The following is a 21,397-nucleotide window of genomic DNA, read 5'->3' as shown; positions in this document are numbered from 1 at the left end:
TAAAAAAAACCACTTTATTTACAGCATCCAACTTTTTCTTCTTCAACATATAAAATTCACAAGGCATGTGGAGAAAGTTTGCACCAGTGTTTTGTTCACAAAAGCATATATACAAGCCAAGGTTTTTAATTAGATGCAGAATTAGATGTGTCAGGTAAAACATTATTATTCCAAACAGAATTATATTCCAGAGAGTCCACTTATTATACAGGCAGGAGGTAACTTCACAAGAAGTTATAACATAAACCTTCATACAGTGAAGAGAGCACATTCAAAAGATGATACACAACCACTTTTTTTTTGGCAGTTCATTACCTGTGAATATGATTTTTTAAATGTCAGCAACCGTCCCCAAATGAAGTGCTTGGATTGAGGCCATTTTTGGCACAAACTATAGAAATCTTTAAAATACTTTGGTTAAGATTCATGCAGCTTTCAATCCATGCATCTCAACATTAAGAATCAAGGACTCAGTCACCTCATCATAATCATAAGGTATCATGGCCATACCAAAGCCCGCAAAGAGAACTAAATCTTACTGGAATGTGCTACCCAATATGTGTGTGAAAATTTCAGGATGTGGCAAAATTTAGAGTTTAGAGGGCTTTATTGCGAATTTTTATCATACCAGGAAGCTGGCCAGTTCACTTAGAATCCCCCCTTGGGGGGGGGACCACAATGTTCTATTATAATTTATAGTACACATTTGTAAGTGTATAGCAATGACCCTGTGGCTTTCTTCATTGCAGGATGGCTTTCATCACGTCAGAATGAAATCCTTACATAGGCAGGAATGTGCTTAAAGCAAAAAATAAGAGGTAATGAATCAAAACAATCTATAAATGAGGATGGACAATCCACCCACTTCTTTCAAAGCTGAAGAAAATTTTGAGACGATGAGTAGGAAGTGGAACACAGGAAGCTGCCTTATTCCAAACAGACCATTGGTCTATCCACCTCAGTATTGACTGGTAAGGCTCTCTAAGGTTAGAGACAAGAACCTTTCCCAAGTTCTACTTGGAGATGCCAGGAACTGAACCTGAGGACAGGCCCAGGGCTGACCAGTATATCGTGTTTTGAAAAATAAGACTTGGACAATGGTTTTGCAGAACAAAAACCCATGGGTGAAAACAACAACAGGTCAAGTGCTAGGAGCCGCTCTAGGAGCAAAGCAGCACATGCAATTGTATGTTTATAGAAACTATAGGAAGGTACAACCAATTTGATTTTTTTGGCAAGGGGGGAATCTCAACAACTCTTCCTGATCTGCAAAAGTTAGAGCAGTATAATAGTCAAAACCCTTGCTTCTCCTGAGAGTTGTCTTGGATGGATTGTATCAAGCTGCCACAGACGTTCTTTGGCAAACATGTATCCTGACGATTTCTATATTCCCTGGTGTTAACTCACTGACATGGATATTTGAAGCTGGTGAAACCTCTCACTTGCACACAGACACATTTGCAAGAGGTGCCCATTTCTTAAAGGGGAAAAAATGAGTAGGAACATGATCTATATTTCCAAGTAAGATATATTACATGTTTATTTGCGGCGGACATTTTGGAAATAGGAACGACACTGACCATCACCCCTCAAACAAAATATGTTTGTTATTTTGGAAATATGATTGGGGGGAATATAAATATATAACCTGTATACAAAAAAATCAAATCAATATTACAGATGGACACATACTAAAAGACAACAGTCTCAGCTCATGCTACAAAAATCCATACATTCATTCACTGAAATGGCAGGAAAATACACAGGCAGGAGAGATAATCATTTGTTTCAACGGTGCTTTCAACTGATAATACAGAGCAGCAATACTTTGGTGAATTATAACCATAGTTCATTGCCAGCGTTCAGGTAAACCTGCCTAACAATCCCTTAGGCCAGGCCTTTCCCCCACTTGGTGCCCTCCACCCCACTTTTCCAGAAATCCCACTTCTAATTTCAAGTAAACAAGAGGCATTTGAAAACAAGACTAATGAAACTACCACCTACTCTCATTCCTTCATAATGGTGCTCTGGGGCAGCCCAATCAAAGGGAACTAAGAAGACCTGCAACGAGCACCACATTTCGGTAAAGGCAGAGTTAAAAAACCAGTGTGCTCAGCCGTAAGGTATTTACCCCTGGAGGAAAAGGAATTAAGTGTCAAAATGGCACTGGGCATATTTGGCAAATGCCAGAAACATTCCTTGAAGACAAGGGATGGCTAAAAGGCACTTCTGTTTCCTGGGATGTCCCTCATTTCAGCATTGCAGGGCTGAAGGTACCAGTGGCTGCATGGATAGAAGGGCCTTCTACCTGCACAGCTAGACCTTTAGATACAAGCCAAGAACACCTGCTCTAGATGCCCTCTTATGCTATGCATTGGACACCCAGCTGTCAAACGCCACTCCCCAGGCCTGTGGCAAGTGCTTGCCAGCAGCTTTTTAGCCAAGGGGGCATTGCCACGGATAACTTTGCCCTAGATGAACAGCAGTCGCCAAGCGCAAGCCCAAGCTGCCTAGAATTGTGTGCTGTTTATATAGGGCTTGTCATCGCCTGCTTCTTTGTAACTGTCCTTTGAGCAGCTGTGCTTTTTGACGGGCTCCTCGGCCCACGTGGGTTCATTGGGAATCTCCACCACGTCTTTCCTGTGGAAGACTTTGTGCAGCGAGGGAGACAGGCTGCTCTTCTTCTCGTTGTAGCCGTTGACCTCAGCCAGGGCCGCTTCCTGCTGGCTGCAGCACAGCTGCGGGTCGCAAGCTCTGGAGATGCACGGAGTGCTGCACAGGACTTCGGGGTTCTTCTGGTCGGTGTACTCTGGCTGGATGGTGACTGAGTGGACCCCCGCTTCGTGGAACAACTCCCTCATCTTCTGCGAAGCGTCTTGGTAATCGGAACTGGTGTGGCATTTGACGTGGAGGGTGGCAATGTTCTTCCCACTGACCATCTCCCAGACGTGCACCTCATGAATGCTTGTAATGCCTGGCACTTCGAGAAGCTTGTTTGCTGTTTGGTGGGGAGGGAGGACAATAAAAACAAGCAGAAAATAAACTCAATGAGATTTCATGAAGGGTCTACTGGCAGCAGTGATTTGATCAGAAACACTGTTCAGCAGCACACTGCAAAAGCAGAGAACCTTCCAGGACAAATACATTTTACGGGAGGGTTCATGGCCAGATCCAAAACATTCCTGGAAGAAGCAGAACAACTGGACTATGCTAAACTATGCCTAGAGTCTTCCTGGGCTGCAGGGGCATCAGCACAGCACCACACACGATAGGAAAACAGTGAAGTGGAGCACAAGTTCTGGAAACATTAGCTGATTGAATCAAATGTGAGGTACTAAAAACAGACCCTGCTAAATGGCAAGTATCTGTATGGATTAGGTACCAGCATAATTTTAGGGAACCCAGCGCTGGGTATTTATGCCTTGCATGAGGTTTAAAACATACAAATGGCAACATCAGGTTCCCACCCCCACCCCCCAGGCTGGAAAGCTATCCCCGTGGGATGGCATAACTCGGGGGGGGGATATGTCTTGGAGACTTGGAAAGTTTCTGCACAAGTTTAAATTCAAAAGCAAAAAAAGCCCCCAAACCTTCACATGGTCTGAGTGTGTGCATAAGACAAAAGATTTATTTTTATACTGCCCAACTAACAATGCCCTCTGGGCACTTAACCGTTATCCTTCTACCTTCTTACATCTATAGATGTATGCAGTGATTTCAGGGAACAGCAGCTCAACGCCTGCTGTTTTGCATGAGTACTGTGTTCTCGAAATGCATGCTTTCACTAATCCACCAAGATTTGAGTCATGTTGCTAAGACACCACCATGTGAGTCAATTTCTCAAAGCTCCTGAGAATGTAGAGCTGGTGGTTGGGTGCATAATCCAGAAATGTAATTCCAGGAATAACACTGGCTTTTTAAGTGCTTCGGCAGTGAAGTGCAACTTACTCAGCAACTGCATATTAACACTCTTGGGAACCATCTGCAGTAAGATTGTTGCCGTCTCCTTGATAAGCGGGAAGGCTGACGAGAGTATGATGATCACCATAATTATGGTCAGGCTTGGATCAATGTAGCACTCCCAGTTGCATGGGGTGTTCTCGTCCAGAGGAAGTGCATAGAATATGGAAGCAGCCACTACAACGATAACTGAGCCAAGAGCATCCCCCATCACATGCAAAAGAACACCTGAAATAAAGGACAGGAGAAACATTTGCTTTGATGATCAGATTTTGGGTCCTTCAAAGGCAGTAGATGTCAACCAGAGCTCGGTCAAAACTTGCTTTTGAACCTAACTTTTAATAAATAGGACAATATTAAAATCAAGGTTCTGCTTTCACATGTGACCTAGACCCATAATTCCTAATGTCGTCACAGAATGACTACATTCACATGAGCACTGGTATTAGATTCAAAGCATTAATTTTAAGAATGGAAGAGCAAACTATAGAGGACATTACAAGTGAAATTTTACTTAGATGGGTCCTCAGCGATGCAAGTGAAAAAGTGTGAAGACTGCAATGAGTCCATTTTGCCACATGTACACATAGTGAGAAACCACCATCTATTGTGGCTTCCCATTGACCCAGAATTGGCCTCCACAGTCACTTATGGACACACTGTTAAGACCATATTCATGGCAAAGACAATTTTACTTGGCTATGGGTGATCGCCAAAGAAGAAGACATGCAGTAAAGTGCACGGGCACATGATCTTCACACACTTATGTTCTCCTATGCCTGTGTAAGTAAAAAATAAAATGTGGAGCGTCCCTAAGCTCTTCGACTACAAACTGAAAGCTGGATCATTTGATATTGTTAATGCATCAGATACATGGACATCATCATGTGTAAAGCATTCTAAACTTGGCCTTCCAGGAGTCAACTTGGCTGCATCTGAGCAGCTATATTCTATCTGTATTCTTTTTATTTGGTCAGTAATTTAATAACTTGCTGGATTAAATATGATTTATTGATATCTTGTACAGTGGCGGAAGAACCCTCTCTGGAACCTGGGGTGGCGCAGCCAGTACAGACTGCGCACGCGTGGCAGCCCATACGGTCGCCATGCGAGAGGCAGCCTGTATGGTCGCCGCACGCAAGAGCAGCAGCACCCATACGGACTGCAGGCACCCTCGGCCGCTCTACAGTTGGGGGGAGGCAGGGGCCATCTTGTCACCCCTCCCAAAGTGGCACCCGAGGCGGATCGCCCCCTCCATCCCCCATTCCTACGCCACTGATCTTGAACTATAAATGTATTTAGAAATGGTGGGAATAAACCGGAACAGGTCGCCAATAAAGACGGTCCCCCAAAACTGGGTAAGTCGTCTATCCTGTATTACCTCTGATATTCAAAGCTTCGGATTTTTTCTCTTTTTTCTGTATCACCTCATCTTCGGGCTTATTCTGGGTATTTATGGTGTCACCTGCATTCAAAGAAGAAACGCTGTGTTGTGTATAAGTTCTACAAACAGAAAAAACACCAATCTTTTCAAAACCAACTTAAATCTTAAACGGTACCAGATGTTTTAGCAATGACCCTCCCACGCCTGCATGCAGACAACACACGTGCAATCATAACTGGAATAATTTCATGGAAACACGGAAAGTAAACAAACTCCAATACATATAAATTGCGGTTATTTATTTGTGTTTAAAAGCTCTGCAAACTCCCACACATTTTTTTTGGTCAGCAAAAGGGGGGGAATTATTTTATGAGCAAAAGGACAAAGTGCAAAAACCAAATACCCCAACCCCCCAAAAAAGTAGTTGAAGAAAAAGAAACTAACACAGAGAGAAAATATTGCCAGGGAAGGACACAAAAAATGAAAGGAGGGCAAATAAACATGCAAGAAGGGAACAGGAAGGAATAGAAAAGAAGGGGGGAAGGTGTAAAAAAAAAAAAGGAGAGAGAAAAGTGTGGAGAGAAAAATAACAAACCAGAAAGCTGATGATGGCATGGAAAATCTGCCTCATCTAATCTACCTAAAAGTCAGTATAACATTATTAGTTATTTAACTATACCCACTTTTAACTGGCAGTAAAATCTGCACATTTTTTTTGTATTTGGCCTGTGTTCATATCACCTAGAGACTAGTTGGAGACTAGATGGAGGTGGAGGAAAGAGAGGTTGGAAAGAGAAAAGTAAGAATAGGGAAAGCTGAGGATTGGATAACTTTAGGGAGGATTTAAAACGAAAGAGAGCCAGTGTGGTGGTTGGCATGATGGGCTTTGAAACGCCCACTCGGCCAAAAAGCTCACTGAAGGATCTTGGTTCCCTATCTCTTAGCCTAACCTACCTCACAGGGTTGCTGTGAGGACAAAATGGAGACGAGGAGAAGTGCGTACCACTTCCCAGAGAAAAGGTGAGGTATAAATGTAATATAAATAAAACAAAAAAGTACCAATACAAGAGTGGGGGATGTGATGGGGTGGCAGTGAAAAACAAGAGAGAAGAAAGCATAAAGGGCTGGATAAATATATTTATTCATCATAATATAAATAGAAGATTTATAATTATAACAATAAGAAGTGTGGGGAAATGTACAAGTTAAGGAAAGGAGGTGGGTGGGAAACGAATTATACTGATGCAAAGCAAACTGAAGCAAAAAATCTGCCCCCAAAGAAGAGAATATGGGGGAAATAAGAACAAATAAGAAAAAGAAAGAAAGAAAGAAAATGGTGAAGAGAGGAAAGGGGGCGAGGGATCAATGGAGGAGGAAACCGAGAGGCACCTGCTCCGTCCACGCGGCCAGTCTCCAGGTCGAGGTCGAGGGCCGCTGGCAGGGCGCCCTCGGGGGCGGCAGAGCCGGGCTCGGGGTCTCCGTCGCGGCTGGGCTCTGGCGTGGCCTTAGCCGGCGGGCCGCGTCGCAGGCAGGCGGGCCAGCAGGAGGCCCAGTCCTGGAAGACGAGGAGCCCCACGAGGTTGACGGCCAGGCCGAGCGCGCCCACGATGAGGATGAGCTCGGCGTCGCGGATGGCCTGGGGGCTGGCCAGGCGCTGCAGGGCCTCCACCAGGATGGTGAAGGAGAGCGCGGCCAGGAAGACGGCGTTGCAGAGGGCGCCCACCACCTCGGCGCGGCCGTAGCCGAAGGAGGCGGCGGGGCTGCGGCGGCGGCGGCGGCGGCGGGAGATGCGCCCGGTGGAGAGGCCCACGCAGAGCGCGATCAGGTCGGAGAGCATGTTGAAGGAGTCGGACACCAGCGCGATGGAGTTGCCCACGTAGCCCGACACCATCTCGGCCACGAAGAAGCCCGCCGTCAGCACCAGCATGAAGATCAGGCGGCACGTCTGGCCCGTGTAGCGCCCCATGGCGAAGCGGGAAGCGGCGCGCTTGGAGAGGAGGGCGCTGCCGGGTGGGCGCCCCTACTCCTAAAGCCCTCGAGGGGCTTCCTGGGCTCCAGCCCCCGAGCGAGCCTCCGGGCTGGCTTGCTGCTTCGCCGTCGGGCTGGCTGAGCCTTTGGACCGGCGGGCCGAGAGGCGAAGGCGCGGCGCTGCTGGCCCCCTCCGCCGCCTGGCAACAAGTGCTTTGCGCGCCCTGCCGCGGCTGGTGACTCTGCACTTGGCTTTTATAGCGGCGCGGCAGGGGCGGCACCGACGCCCTTCTGCACCGACAGCGCCCGGCGAGATTTGCCGCCGCCCGCAATTTCTTATCCATCAGCGCAAAAGGATAAAGGGCAAAAAGCGCCGATTGCCAACTCGCCGCCCCGCCCACGCGCTTGCCGTGCACCCGGCCAAGGTACAAGAGCCATCTCAGCATCTCTGCCTCCTTTACCTTTAAACAGGGAAGATGTTAGACAGGTGTAGGTTTCATCTGCCGCTCCTGGGGATCATTTAGGACGCTGGACACATGCTCTCACGACCATGTTTTGCAGCTATGGGTGTGAACTCGTCTTTATCATAAAGAGCTGGCGATCCTATAATCTCCCTGTTATTTGCAAATGCTCATCATATCTTAAATTATTGACCAATATTTATGGAGTCCCCTGCCCCGTTTGAGCCCAGAGCCAAAATGGCCATAAAATAATCTTGGAAAGAGCAATGGAGGATAAGAAGTTTAAGCGCAGGTTCGCCCAGCCCAAAAGCTTGTTTTTCAACATAATTGTGTTGTCGTATGTATATTCTCATTAAAACCCATATAAGCATCTCCAGAAAACATTTAAGCCCCAGGATTTTTTATGTTCTGCTTCCTTCAAGCTCAATGATTCTTTTAAAAAGCAGATACTTACAATATTACCAATTATGCCCTTTTCAGTTTCACTGTCTCTTATACAAGCTGGAATCAAATCTGAAGACTAGTCTGTATTTTAGATAAGATTATCTTATCATTCGTGGGCTGCCATTTAATTTCATCCTGATTTTAATTTTAAGCTGTATTTTAATTCATTGTTTGATTGTGTTTTTAATGTATCATATATTTGGTGTTAGCTGCCCTGAGCCCAGTCCTGGCGGAGGAGGACAGGGTATAAATAAAATTTATTATCATCATCATCAACAACATCATTATTATTACATGAATCCAATGCTACTACAATCAGTGCACATTTAAAGACCTGGCTTCCCCCAAAGAATCCTGGGAACTGTAGTTTTTTAAGAGCACTGGGAATTGTAGCTCTGTGAAGGAGAAGCTACAGTTTTCAGGATTCTTTGGGAGAAACTAATATACTTTAAATGCATGGTGCAAATCTGCAAATGGATCTTCATCAATAATTCCAAATTAATTTAAGCGGATAACGTGTTTTGAAATGTTATCAGCTTAAATTAATTTGGAATTATTGGAATTAATGTTGCCATTGAATAACCTCTTTTGAAATTCAGTGAATCACCAATATTAAACATTGCAGGATGGGAGGAAACCCAGCGTCAAGGAATATTATGGTCCAATGGGCATAGATTAGACAACATGAAAAAAATCTGGAACTAATTGAAATCACAAGCAACGGTATAGCTCTTTTCACTAAAAGCTTACAAATCAACAACAACAAAAAGACGCAGCATTTTCTGTATTGTCCAAGTCATACACCTTAAGCACTTATTTGCCTGTTACAAAATTCATCCATTATATGATATTCTCATCCTCAAAAACCAATGAAACAGCATCTGTTCCCCACCACCATGCACAAAAGAAGTATCATTTTCTCCTGAGAGAAGAAAAATGGCTCTGCTGCTTGTTGGTGAAGAAGATATGCTATATCTTCAATATATCCTGCATGTGTCATAGAATTATAGAGTTGCAAGGGACCATGAGGGTCATCTAGTCCAACCCCCTGCAATGCAGGAATCTCAACCAAAGCATCCATGGCCGATGGCCACCTCTGCTTAAATTCCTCCATTGAAGAAGAACCCACCACGTTCCAAGAGGAACTGTGGAACAGCTGTGGAACAGCTCTTACCGTCAGAAGGTGGGATTCTTTCTTTTCTGTTCCCCAACTGAATTGATGCCCGCCAATGCTGCCAGATTGGATAGTGGCAATAGTGTTTTACTGCCAAGTTGTAAGTGGATGCTGTAAATGACACTGCCTTATCAAATTGCAGCAGACAAGAATATGATTGTGGTTATGTTTAATATCCCAAATTGGCTTGCCAAGTTCTGTCGAGGAAAGAATAATGGCATTTGTAGTTCCCATTTATTCAAATAACAGTTGAAATATCAAGCAGAACTAATTGAAACTGAGGGACTAACATTAAGGTAAAAAGAGAGAGACTCATTCTGTGAGTAGCATGGTTTTAGCATCATTTACCCTCTTTACTGTTGCTTAAAAACCTCCAGTCACACTATTAATTATGTGTGCAAGGATTAAACTGGGGCAACACGACTGCTAGCCATGATGGCTATATCTTACCTCTGTGCATCCCAGTTGCTTAGGATCATATTGCACCCAGGTCCTGCTTGTGGGTTGCTGTGAGAACAAACTGCTAAATAGTCCTTTGGTTTGATCCAACAGGACACTTCCTGTTTTCTTATGTTCTGCAGACCAGTTTGTGGCAGACCATAGCTGTCTTTTTGTTCTCATGCTTAGCCATTCAGTGGGTTCGTAACTACTGAATTTTCTAGATCTCAGCCCTCTTAATGATGTCAGGCCATAACTGCCTGCACCTGATTGGTTAGGGGGAAGCCAATGTCAAGAATTACAAACCCAGCACAGGGATTTCTCCATCCTCAATGAACCAGTTGAGTTTCAGAATCCTTGTGGAGAAAGCCACTGACGAAAATAAAGGTAGCACGAGACAGTGGCTGGAATTTGGTTGTGACATAAAGATTGTGTCGCCTTGGAGTCTCTGTCTAATATAACTATCCTGCCTCCCAGGATTGTATTTAGGATTTATGGACATATTGGTCTAATTTGGTTTCTGCGTGTTTTTCCTGTCTTATGTTCAGATTGACTATATCCACATCAGTTTGTGAAGTTTGTAAAGGTCCTGACAAAAATTCATATACATTTTCATAGGAACTTAAGAAGCTGCTATATAATGAATCCAGACCATTGGTCCAGCTAGCTCAGCATAATCTACACTGAATAGTGCTGGCTCACAAGGATTTCAGACAGATTTCAGTCCTACGTGGAGACTTTGGGGATTGGACCAGGGAAACTTCTACATCCAAAACAGATACTTCATCACTGAGCTATAGCCTTTCATGTATGCTTCTCCTAATATAGACATTTTTGCATGCAGTTTTGTCTAACGTACATATTTTTTTCCAGCAGTTTCTCCTCACAGAATGCCCTTTTTACATTATTTTCTTACGCACACATTTTTGTGTGCATTTTTACCTAATGCACACTTTTTGGTGTGCATATTCTCGGCCGGAGAATTGCATTACAAAATTCAGAGAAGTGCGAATTTCAAAGGATAACTGCAAAATTAGGTAGAATAAGAACAGAGAGGTCACATGCACATCCTACATTTAAGGCACTCCTACAGCACTTTAACAGTCGTGGAGAATCCTGGGAACTATAGTTTGTTTGGGGTGCTGAAAATTGTAGGTCTTTGAGGCCAGCACACGTAACAAACCAGAGTTCCCAGGATATTTGGAAGGAGCCATTGTGGAATGAGAGTTTTAAATGCATGGTGTGGATGTGATCCAAATCCAAAGTAATAATAATAAAAGTTATAATAGTGCAGGAAGGGGAAGCATCTTCACTCAACACTGAAAGGATAATACTGTGAACACCAGGCAAACTTCCTTGTTGACGGAATTTGACAAGCGGTGCCACTACTATACTAAGGAGATCTCCATTCTAGTCCTACCTGCCTTACCTCAGGTAGGGCATCTGGGTGATATCCTCAAAAGATTGCCTCACTTTATAAGCAGGTTGATATGAGAGTAGGTGTTCCTGCAGGTATCTGGATTCCATCCCTGAAGGACTTTGAAGGTAAGCACCAGCACTTTTAATTGTGCTCCCTGTATGATCTCAGGGAACAATAACTTTGCATATTCAAGAAGGAGCTATAGCCAATCCTGCGAAGCGTACCTGTATGAGATATGCATTTGAACACCTGTTTGCCAGATTCCCACTTGGCATTTTGAGGGGCACATTTAAAAAAAATATCCACCTAAAAGAATGTGTGATTTGGCTCCAAGTCTGTTCAAAAGGAGTAACTCTGTAAGGTGGCATGTTGTTTCTAGGTTACCTCTGAAGGATTCTTAATAATTGTGGCCAAAGTGCAAAGCTGGCTAATAGCCATTTATACAACAACCAGATTATTAATTGCTAGAAAGCAATAATTGGCTTGTCCATTGACGTCAACGGGCTGCACAGTTATCACTAAGGGCAGAGTGTGATGAGATGTGGATTGCATAGCTTGGAATGTGTCCTCTACATTCGGTTTCCATTGCTCCTGCACTGTGGAGAGGTACTATAGGTCCATGAATACGCTCCAGAAACCACTCAAGCTGAAAGGGCAGGGAATTTACTGGATCTGCCACCACTGCTTCCCACACCTCCCAATTCTACAAGTTTATTTGGCCAGAATAGTGACTACAGATGTTCATGTTTAGACAAACATTTATCTCTGACACCTAAATGTTAGCCTAGTCCAGGGATAGCCATCCCAGGTGTTGTTGGTCTCCAACTTCCATCAGCTGCAGCCAGCATGACCACTGGTCAGCAGGGATAAGAGCTGTTGGCCAACAGGATCTGGAGAACATCAAGTCGGTCACCCATGTCCTGGTAGAGCATGACATGACAACTGACTTTTCAAATGCTCTGCTTTAGTATTAGGGCATTGGTGACTCACACAATTTCTATCAAGAGAGAGAGAGAGAGAAAGAGATTTAGCAGGCCCAATCACTGTGCTCCTTTAGACACCTGCTGAAAACTTTTCTGTTTCAGCAAGCCTATCCAGACACAGAATTTGCTCTTAAATTTGCTTTATCTCATTTTTAATTGTATTTGTTATTACTGAAATGTTTGCCTTTCGGAGGAAGGGTGGGCCATACATTTAATACATAAATAATATCAAACTTGGTTGACCAAGAAAATAACAGTGGAGTGATTATGTGTTCTCCCCAAGATCCTAATGAGAAAAAAGAGTCGACACACAACTTTCAATCTTTTATTTTAATTGTGTAACACATTTGCAACTTGCCCAGCCGTCAGAAGAGGTGGCTCATAACAATAATTAAAATCAGAAATCATATACCTTTGACATAATATATTGGTACAAACTAGTTATATCCAATGAAATGTGTGTAGCTTTTTAAAGCAAGAACAAATGTGACCCCCATTGGCAGTGCAGTGCAATGTTGCCTATTATAGTGCAGCTTCTTAATTCTGGACCCAGAACTTACTTACGTAATGTGCCATAAAGCTCCTGATGATTTAAGCAGATGCTGATTTATTTATTTTTAAAGACGCTTAGGGGATTCAGATTTCCATTTCTACCGTTTGGCCTTTCCCCAGACTTCTACTATTCTCTTGACAGAATTCAGCCAGCAGTGTAGATTACTTAATTTCAAGGAACAGTGAGATGATGCTTCTCTTTCTCATAACGCAAATAGGCAGTAGCAGCAACAACAAATCAGCAATGTAGCCCTGATCGCACAGTCACTCTCACACACATTCTTAGTGCCAATGCATACATATAGAATAGTATATGTTGTACCTACTTCTGTACATATGGAATAAGGCATTTTCAAGACTCACCTAAATCAGGAAAGGGTGTTATCACTGGACCTTCTCTAATTGAGTAGCCTAAGAAAAATATTAATGGAAAGCATACTGATTTAATATTCTGAGAAAGGCTCAGACTAACCAAAAAGCAATAGAATTCGTCTAGTTTTAAATTACCAGTCATTCCACCTCTGAAGAGTATAGACTCAGCTGAATAGCCATGATTTCATCAAAGCTAATGGAAAATATCCATAGCCTCAAAGTTATATTTCCAATAGAAGTAGTTAGGGTTGCTTCCAAATGTAACTAAGTTGTGTTTTGATAAGGGGAAATGCCACACTGGTAAGTTCTCAGTAACTTGCCAAAAGCTTGTGGCTTGTGATGCATTGTAATAATTTTTTGTTATTTAAAAAAAGGCCAACACATGATTGCTTTTGATCATGCCACATATCGAACTATTTAAAAGTTTAGTGTCTGCATCAAGGAGCAACCCCCCCCCCAAAAAAAATCACCCCTTAATAACGTGTCAACCTATGTCTAGAAGTATTAGTTATGGACAAGGTAGTGATTTTTAAAAATTCCTTACCTGTTTCCATGTCTTGGTCAACAGAGTCATGGCAGTAACAACAGTCCAGAAAGACGACATAATTGACCGCGTTGAAGAACAGCCCTACAAGTCCAGCAATTAGGACAAACAGCGCATTTTCGGTCTTCTGTGGGTTGAGGAACCTCTTCAGTGCTTCGATCAGGATGCTGAACATGAGGGCCGTGGCAAAGACAGAGTTGCCAAATGCACCGACCACATCGGCCCGTGGGAAGCCGAAGGTGCCGTTCTTGTGCCACCGAATGCGGCTGACTCTTACGCCCAGCAAGCCGACGATCATAGAGATCAGGTGAGACAGGACAGCAAAAGCGTCCGACGTGAGAGAGAGGGAGTTACCTATGTAGCCCACCACCATTTCGCCCACAAAAAGCATAAAAGTCACAATGCACATGAAGAAAAGCCGGCTGCTCCGTCCTGTGTAGCGACCCATGGCGGAGAAGCGTTCTCTGTGCTTGCGAGAAGGGTCTTGGCAGGATTAGCAAGCAATGATTGGCAGGTCTCCCCTTTTTATTGTCTGCTGCTGCTTGTGTTTAGAAGCTAATTTTTATAAGATGCACTAAAGCAATAAAACCAGTTTAAAGGGCAATTAAGCCAGGGGGTTATCGCATGGAGGCCGCCACTCAATAAGTGCGTAAAGGAAACTAAGATATCAAATGAAACAAGCTGTTTGTTTGTCTCATTGCCCGGGGTGCTAACATTTGAGGCTGCAGGAACAATGCTTCACAGCTGGGGCGCCCGCCTTATTGTTCACAGAGGTTCATTGGGTGCTGGAGGGGAGGAGTGAGGCCTTGAGCAGGACCTTGGCCTAGGGCAGAGGTAGAAAACATGATGCCAGGTATTGATGGGTTCAAACTCCCATCTGCCCCAGGCAACATGATGGGAGATGTAGTTCAGCAATATCTTGAAGGCATCTCCTCTGGCCTAGGTCAACTTTTCCCAAACTTCTGGGAGCTGCAACACCCTTTTTCTGAATCAAAATTACAAGTACAATTTAATTCATGGGTAGGCAAACTAAGGCCCAGGGGCCAGATCCGGCCCAATCACCTTCTAAATCCGGCCTGCAGACAGTCCAGGAATCAGCGTGTTTTTACATGAGTAGAATGTGTCCTTTTATTTAAAATGCATCTCTGGGTTATTTGTGGGGCATAGGAATTCGTTCTTTCTTTTTTTCAAAATACAGTCCAGCCCCCCACAAGGTCTGAGGGACAGTGGACCGGCCCCCTGCTGAAAACGTTTGTTGACCCCTAATTTAATTTTTATACACCCTTTATATTGGGAGGATGAAGCAGTCGGAATTGGTCTTACATAAGTAAGAGCCAGCATTGGATTAGGATGAGGAGACGCAAGTTCAGATTCCCACTAAGTTATGGGCCAGTTATTTTCTCTCTCTCTCTGCCTAATCAACACCATGGGGTTGTTGTGGGATAAAATGGGGCAAGGCTATGCATCCCCCCCATTGGAAGATTCAGGATAAAGAAAGTACTTCTTCACACAGTAGTGCATAGTTCAGCTATGGAGCTCTCTCCCACAGGACCTACCCGGATGGCTTTAAAAGAGGATTGGACAGATTCATGGGGGAAAGGTCTATTGGTGGCTACTGGGCATGGTGGTTGTGCTCTGCCTCCACAGTTGGAGACAGCAATGTTTCTGAATACTAGCTGCTGGAAACCACTGGAGGGGAGAGGGCTCTCGTGCTCAAATCCTGCTTGTGGGTTCCCCACAGGCAACTGGTTGGCCCCTGTGGGAACAGGATGTTGAACTAGATGGGCCACTTTCTGGATCCAGCAGGTTCTCCTTACGTTCTTTGAAGGACAGTGGACACCACAGACGTGTGGACAGAATGCAAGTATTAGTGGAACTAGAAAAATAAGCCTGGGCAAAGAATGGAGGAATGGTTTTCTGAATTAGAGTCCTTGGCCATGCAACCAGTTGCTGTGTGTGTGTGTGTGTGTGTGTGTGTGTGTGTGTGTGTGGTTTGACAGGGTTTTCTTCTTTGCAAGTCCACATTCAAATATGCTTAAGACCAATTGGTCATTTAAGGGCACTGTCACGGACGTAGCCTGTCATTCTGCAAACAAGCCTAAAGTTGTAAAAACCAGACAGTCTTTTCATTGATTGCCCGGAATTCCATATTCCTGATGCTTTTTTTAAACCAAGTGACTGCCTAAATGGGTCCAAAGTTAGAAACATAATAATTTCACTAAGCCTTCTGGTAATTTACGGTAATCATTAATTTGAAACCATTACCTTTTTACTATAGAAAAGAATGTTTGTAATACCAATCCGTATATCTTAAACTGCATGCCCCTTCATTCTCAGAAGTACGTTTCTTGGCCCAGTTGACAGAAGAACTTGGTGATCTGCACGATCAGATCATGGGTGACAGCTATTCACACAATCAGCTTCTCATTGGAACAATATGAAACCCCAAGGAACTGCTGATTGCTGGTACAGTTGCTAATTGTCGTGGAAATTGGTAGCTTCTTATGGAACTAATTACCTAGGAAATGGCAATAGATCCCAATAATTCAGAGCTAATTGGGATTTGCAAGGAATGTCCCCTGCCCGCTTTCATAATTGTATTTATTTCCATTGTTAAAATAGGTGGTGACCTTGCAATTATCACTGCCTTACACGTTTCTTTATGATGCTGAAATTGTTTCCCAGATCCTTATTCAACCAAGAGTTGTGTGAATAAGACTTTATTTGATGCTACACCACAAAATAAGAATGATAATACCCCATAGCATACATCTTTATCACTGGAAGACTCTCCCCTCAAGGTGCAGCATCATTCTCTGGAGCAAAAATGCATTAATGTCCAGTAATAAATAAGGGAATGGGAGCTGTGCACTCTAAAATAAAGCACTGGACCATCCCAAATGACACCACCAGGTGAACATCCCCTACGACGTGCCCTAGAGTTGAGCCCAGCCTGTTACTTTCCTGTAGCAACTACAGCAGCGTCACAGTTTCACATGTTAAATAGAAGGTCTAGCTTGTTCATTTTCAGTTTTGTCATCATGATGATGATAGCCCATCTCCTCTTCAAACAGATGTTCACCATCCTCCATCCTGGTTATCAGTTTGGGAGTATGTACCTTTCAGTGCAAGTTAGCCCATTTTTTCATGCACACATATTTTAATGGCTCACACTTCTTTGTGCAACACACGCTTTATTGTGCTTCACAGATATTGCTCCTGAGTTCACAGGTGCAGCTGCAGGCAGACCAGTCCCCATCCTACCCCACCACGACCACCCCTTTTCTGGCCATGGGTTTTTCCCCTCCTGCCCCTGCAGCTGGGCCATGTGTGGCTTAATAGGCTAGTATAGTGTAAACATAACTTTTATATTTACTGGGAAACAAAACAAAAATTGTATGACTCACTTAATTGCAATATTCACTTTATTGTGGTGATCTGGAACCAAACCCACAACTTCTCTGAGGTATGTCTGTACTTTGAGCAGACTTTAACTATGTTGGATGAACAGCATTTCTTTCACAATTAATTTCCAGGCAATATCAAGAGCCAAGGATAGCAGGGAAAGAAAATTGTTATCAATACTAGCTATATATAATACACGTTACTAAATAAAGCTTGCTTTCTCAACTGGCCAGCTAAACCATGGGTAGCCAATGGATCTCAAACCCTCAGAGAAGGAAAGCTCTGGTCCTGAACCTCTGCTGCCTTGTGGGTTATCTTTGGGAGAAGAAAAGGCTAAGGATTGAACCCTATACACATCTGGAGGGGAGTCCCTAAGGAGCACACCTCCTTCCAGCAACTCCTGCAGCCAAGCTGGTGCCAAATGTATTGCTCCACTTTCCTTTGGATCACCTCAACAAGGCCAAGAGGTGGATCTTGTTGTATGGGCAGCTCAGGACCTCCATACACACTGCCCAGGTTTGCACCCCAGCAAGGTCATTTTTGTGCTAACGCAGCAGTTTGACTTCACCCCTGGAGACACACTCCATTGCCTCCCAAGACAGACTGGGGCACACAGACTCCTGAAGGCGTACTCCATTATTTCCCAAGATAGATGGATGTGAACAACAACCACCCATGAGGCAGTCAGGTGGCAATGAGTTTACTCATTAATTTATTCTCCCTTACTCTCCAGAGCTGATTTAAGGCATGCACAGGGGGCTGTAAGAAGAAGTCCCATCCCGTAAACAGACGTCCACTTGTGCAACATGGAATATCACCTGTGGTATCCATGATCCAACTCAAAGTTACATATTGTAATGTCTCAAAGTCACTTGTATATAAATTACAGGAGCCTCACAGTACTTAGCTTTGGCTGGGTCATTCAGCGCTTTTTCCAATTATGTTTTGGTTTCAAGGCCAGGGCAAAGGAACTTCTGAGGGTGCAAACTACAGAGAGGGCCAGTCTCCTGAGAGGGTCTGTAGGGAATGAAATGCTCTTTCAAATATTTGGAGTCATTTAGGGCTTTAAACACTAACACCAGCTCATTGAATTAATGTTCCTACTGAAACCTTAAAAAAAAATCAAAGTAATTGTGATCAAGAGACACAAACTCAAGCAAATGACATAGTGTGGGCATTATTTAAATCGAGTTGTTCTGAATCTGCCATTCAATTCTTTGAAGCTGCAGTGACTCAGAAGCCAAGCCAGCCTTGTTCAATGTTTCCCCTACTACATCTGTTCATGACAATCATTTTTCAAATTGATATTAAGAGAATTTCATTTATAAAAAGGTAGTGAGGGGGAAAAGAAAAAAATGATAAAAAAACCTGTTATATTACCATATATTAATATACAGATGCTTATTCTTATTATCCTAATGTACACATAACTGTCAGTAATCTAATATATTCTGTGTAAACTAATTCCAAATATCACTGTATTTACCCAAAGAAAGTATGCCTCTAAGCTATCTGTTCATATGTTGCCAATGTTGTCATGCTGTTGGGCCATTAATTAAAGGGGATTGATTCCCCTATTCCTGCCAATCATAGGAATGATCAGCAATTATCACAGTATAGTTGCATTCTTGTAAATCTTGTGAAAAATGACTTGGTAAAGGCACAAGATAGGGAACTGTCCTTTCTGCAGGTGCTGGAAATATGACTGGTTTTAATGGTCATTGTGACGCAGATCTTTAAACTAAACAAGGTGGCATCCATTGAAGCTGCTTCCAATGAAGATTATGTACACTAATGCGGTGCTCTCCAGATGCTGGATTACAAATCCCATCATCCCTGACCACTGGTCATATAGGCAGGAGCTCATGGGAGTTGTAGTCTGGAGGGCACTATGCTGTACACTTTTAAGTTTTTCTAACAATTGGTTTTCTAATCACAATTTTAAAACTTTAAACTTAGCACTCTGTAGGCAGACAGTATCTTCCACTCATGGAATGAAGTGTTGCAGCTCATTCAAGAATGTTGAACACTACAGTATTAATGTGAATTCATCCAACCTTTGCATACGGCATTATCTACCACACAAACCATTTTATCCCACAAGCAAAAAAGAAGCCAAGTGGTAGCTGACAATATGTATTTATTATTAGAGATGTTGTATACAGAAAAGTCTGTGCATCACTGCTAGTCTGACTGGAGGGGCTCTTTGACTCTATATGGCTTTATTTGCAGCTGTTTTAAAAAGTAACAAAAACGTGATAGGATCTGGGAAGATTTCAGTCTTTATTTCAAAAAGTTGAGGGCTTGAAAGATAAAGAAAATGGTGTTTCAAACTAGCAGTTTAGTAACTACGGCCAAAGAGGGTGTAGAACTTGCCAAGGTTCTTGCCACAGACACATTTTGCTCCGTTCTCCAGCTTACACAGCGGCTTGAAGGGGATGCAGAGACTTTTTGCTCCCATGGATGGAGCGCCAGGCTCAAGGTCTTGATCTCTGAAATGGAAAGCAGATTTCCTTTAATGCCCAAAACTGAGCTAAGTGGCAATGCCCCACAATTGTGCACTAACCAAAGGTATCACATATGACCTAATGTGAGCCTGATTTGCAGAAATCAAAACATTCTTGAACCAAAGGAATTAATGCTGCGCAGAGAGTAAAGTTAAGGTAGCGATATAGATTTGCAAGAGAGCTTTACAAAGACAAAAGACGGAGGACTGACAAAAATGAGGGACAGTCTATTGTCCCATAATTAGGAGGGATGTTGCAGGGCTTCCGGTGAACCATGAACCAAAGGGTGTCTTGGCACCGTAATACAGATCATGGTCTTCCACTGTAAACTGTTCCTCCAACATGTCTAGAACAAAGGTGCTTTTCCTTTTAGAAAAATTATACTTCTTGTTAGCCGATTCTTTAGCATGGGCCCCATAACATCTATTACAAAGACCAATTCCTATTTTTGTCTTAACGTTCAAATTTGAAAGAACTCAGAACAAGTGTGCATCTCAATTGGTACTTATGTATTTGTATAGTTATGTCTATACACAAACATTTATTTACCTGGCAGTTGTCTTTTTGATCCAGTCCTCACAATCTATTTCACCACAGAAAGGAATCTGCACTATCTGAAGTCAGAAAGGAAAATACACATTGTTGAGGTTATATAATTAATCTTAATTAATGTCTTATATATTGAATAAAACTTGTCTGTTCCAATCTGCAAGGGAAAATAACTGAAATGAGTCTAACAGAAAGTAGTGTAATGTTTATCTGTTTTAGCTGCCTTGAGAGAAGTCAAGTCTGATGATAGGATTCAAAAGCCTTATGAGCTTTATATTTCACTACAAATAAAATTTCACTCCCCTGCCCCTCTGGCCTAAGATTTGTGTGTACATTCAACACAGTGGCCCCAGCAGAGAGCTTCTTGAAGGTGACTGGACTTTTGAAAACATCTTCAAATTAAGATAGAAAGTCGCCCCTTAGTGGTGTAACTCAGTAAAACACCGCTTAAAGCCAGACAATATAAGGAAGGACAATGTCATTAGAACTTTTTCTGCAAAAGATTCATAGAAAAAACAGTCCCTAATGTATTTCCTTAAAGTGAAAATTTGAATGCCATGTTTTCTCTCCAAAATCATTTAATTGAATATTTTAGCTTTCATGTATTTTGCCAGAATTTCAGAAACACTCTCCTAGATCCAGAAGCAAACATATTTTGCAATAATGCACAGAGAAGTGCTCATCACAAAGGAAGAGAGGTGTGTGTGTAGGGAGCTCACACGCCCAAGAGATTATTGGACTGGCATGTTAAACTGAATGACATGCCCTGGTCTGCAGAACCAAAGGAATAACCATTATGAGTTCTTGAACTTCAAGTGACGTATTCGCTTTTCAATAAAGATGTCTTCTGTATTGTTTGTTTTCCAAGCCATAAAGGCTTTACAGGCATTTGCTACATTTGAAATTTAACATAAACTAAGCTCAGCTTCAGGAGATGGCACATACAGCACGTAGGAAAGTTAATAATTTCTCATAATTCAGCATTGTTTGAGTGATTATACTTCATTCTGACTCCAACTTTTAGAAAAGAAAGAAATTGATTCAAACTTGAAGCACACATTAAGGGAGCCTGCTATTCTTCTAGGAAACATGAATATGAAATGTGTATAGTTTGCAGGATTTTGTTCCTCTCAAGAGTGCTACAATTCGAACAGCAGCAGCACCAGATCACATAAAGGCCTTCAACTTGGACTCAATGGCACTGGACTCAATGACACTCCTGACCCATGGAAGAAA

General features: G+C 42.9%; 2 protein-coding genes across 6 annotated transcripts in view; both read right to left on the bottom strand.

The window, feature by feature from the left end:
* Positions 1 to 1,522: 1,522 nt before the first annotated feature.
* On the bottom strand, positions 1,523 to 14,235 carry SLC30A10 (solute carrier family 30 member 10). Of its 2 annotated transcripts, XM_081856298.1 has the most exons (5): positions 13,701 to 14,235; positions 13,148 to 13,195; positions 5,342 to 5,425; positions 3,949 to 4,188; positions 1,523 to 2,998 (listed from the first exon to the last, which is right to left on the bottom strand). In XM_081856298.1, exons 1-5 carry the CDS (start codon positions 14,146 to 14,148, stop codon positions 2,511 to 2,513), a joined length of 1,308 nt encoding a protein of 435 aa, XP_081712424.1. In that variant the 5' UTR covers positions 14,149 to 14,235; the 3' UTR covers positions 1,523 to 2,510. The 2 variants fall into 2 exon arrangements, with proteins under 2 accessions (XP_081712424.1, XP_081712423.1); XM_081856297.1 differs by lacking the exons at positions 13,148 to 13,195; positions 13,701 to 14,235 and adding an exon at positions 6,734 to 7,772.
* Positions 14,236 to 19,228: 4,993 nt separating this feature from the next.
* Positions 19,229 to 21,397, bottom strand: part of EPRS1 (glutamyl-prolyl-tRNA synthetase 1) — a 40,435-nt gene continuing 38,266 nt past the window's right edge. For all 4 annotated transcript variants that reach the window (XM_081857769.1, XM_081857770.1, XM_081857771.1 and 1 more), the window contains 2 exons: positions 20,162 to 20,226; positions 19,229 to 19,597 (listed from right to left, as the gene is read on the bottom strand). In XM_081857769.1, coding sequence (XP_081713895.1) covers positions 19,447 to 19,597; positions 20,162 to 20,226 — 216 coding nt within the window. In that variant the 3' untranslated portion in view covers positions 19,229 to 19,446. The remainder of the gene's footprint in view (positions 19,598 to 20,161; positions 20,227 to 21,397) is intronic.

This window comes from Podarcis erhardii, assembly GCF_964252035.2.
Source record: "Podarcis erhardii genome assembly, chromosome: 3".
Lineage (NCBI taxonomy): Eukaryota > Metazoa > Chordata > Lepidosauria > Squamata > Lacertidae > Podarcis > Podarcis erhardii.
This window is presented reverse-complemented; position numbering and strand designations above follow the sequence as displayed.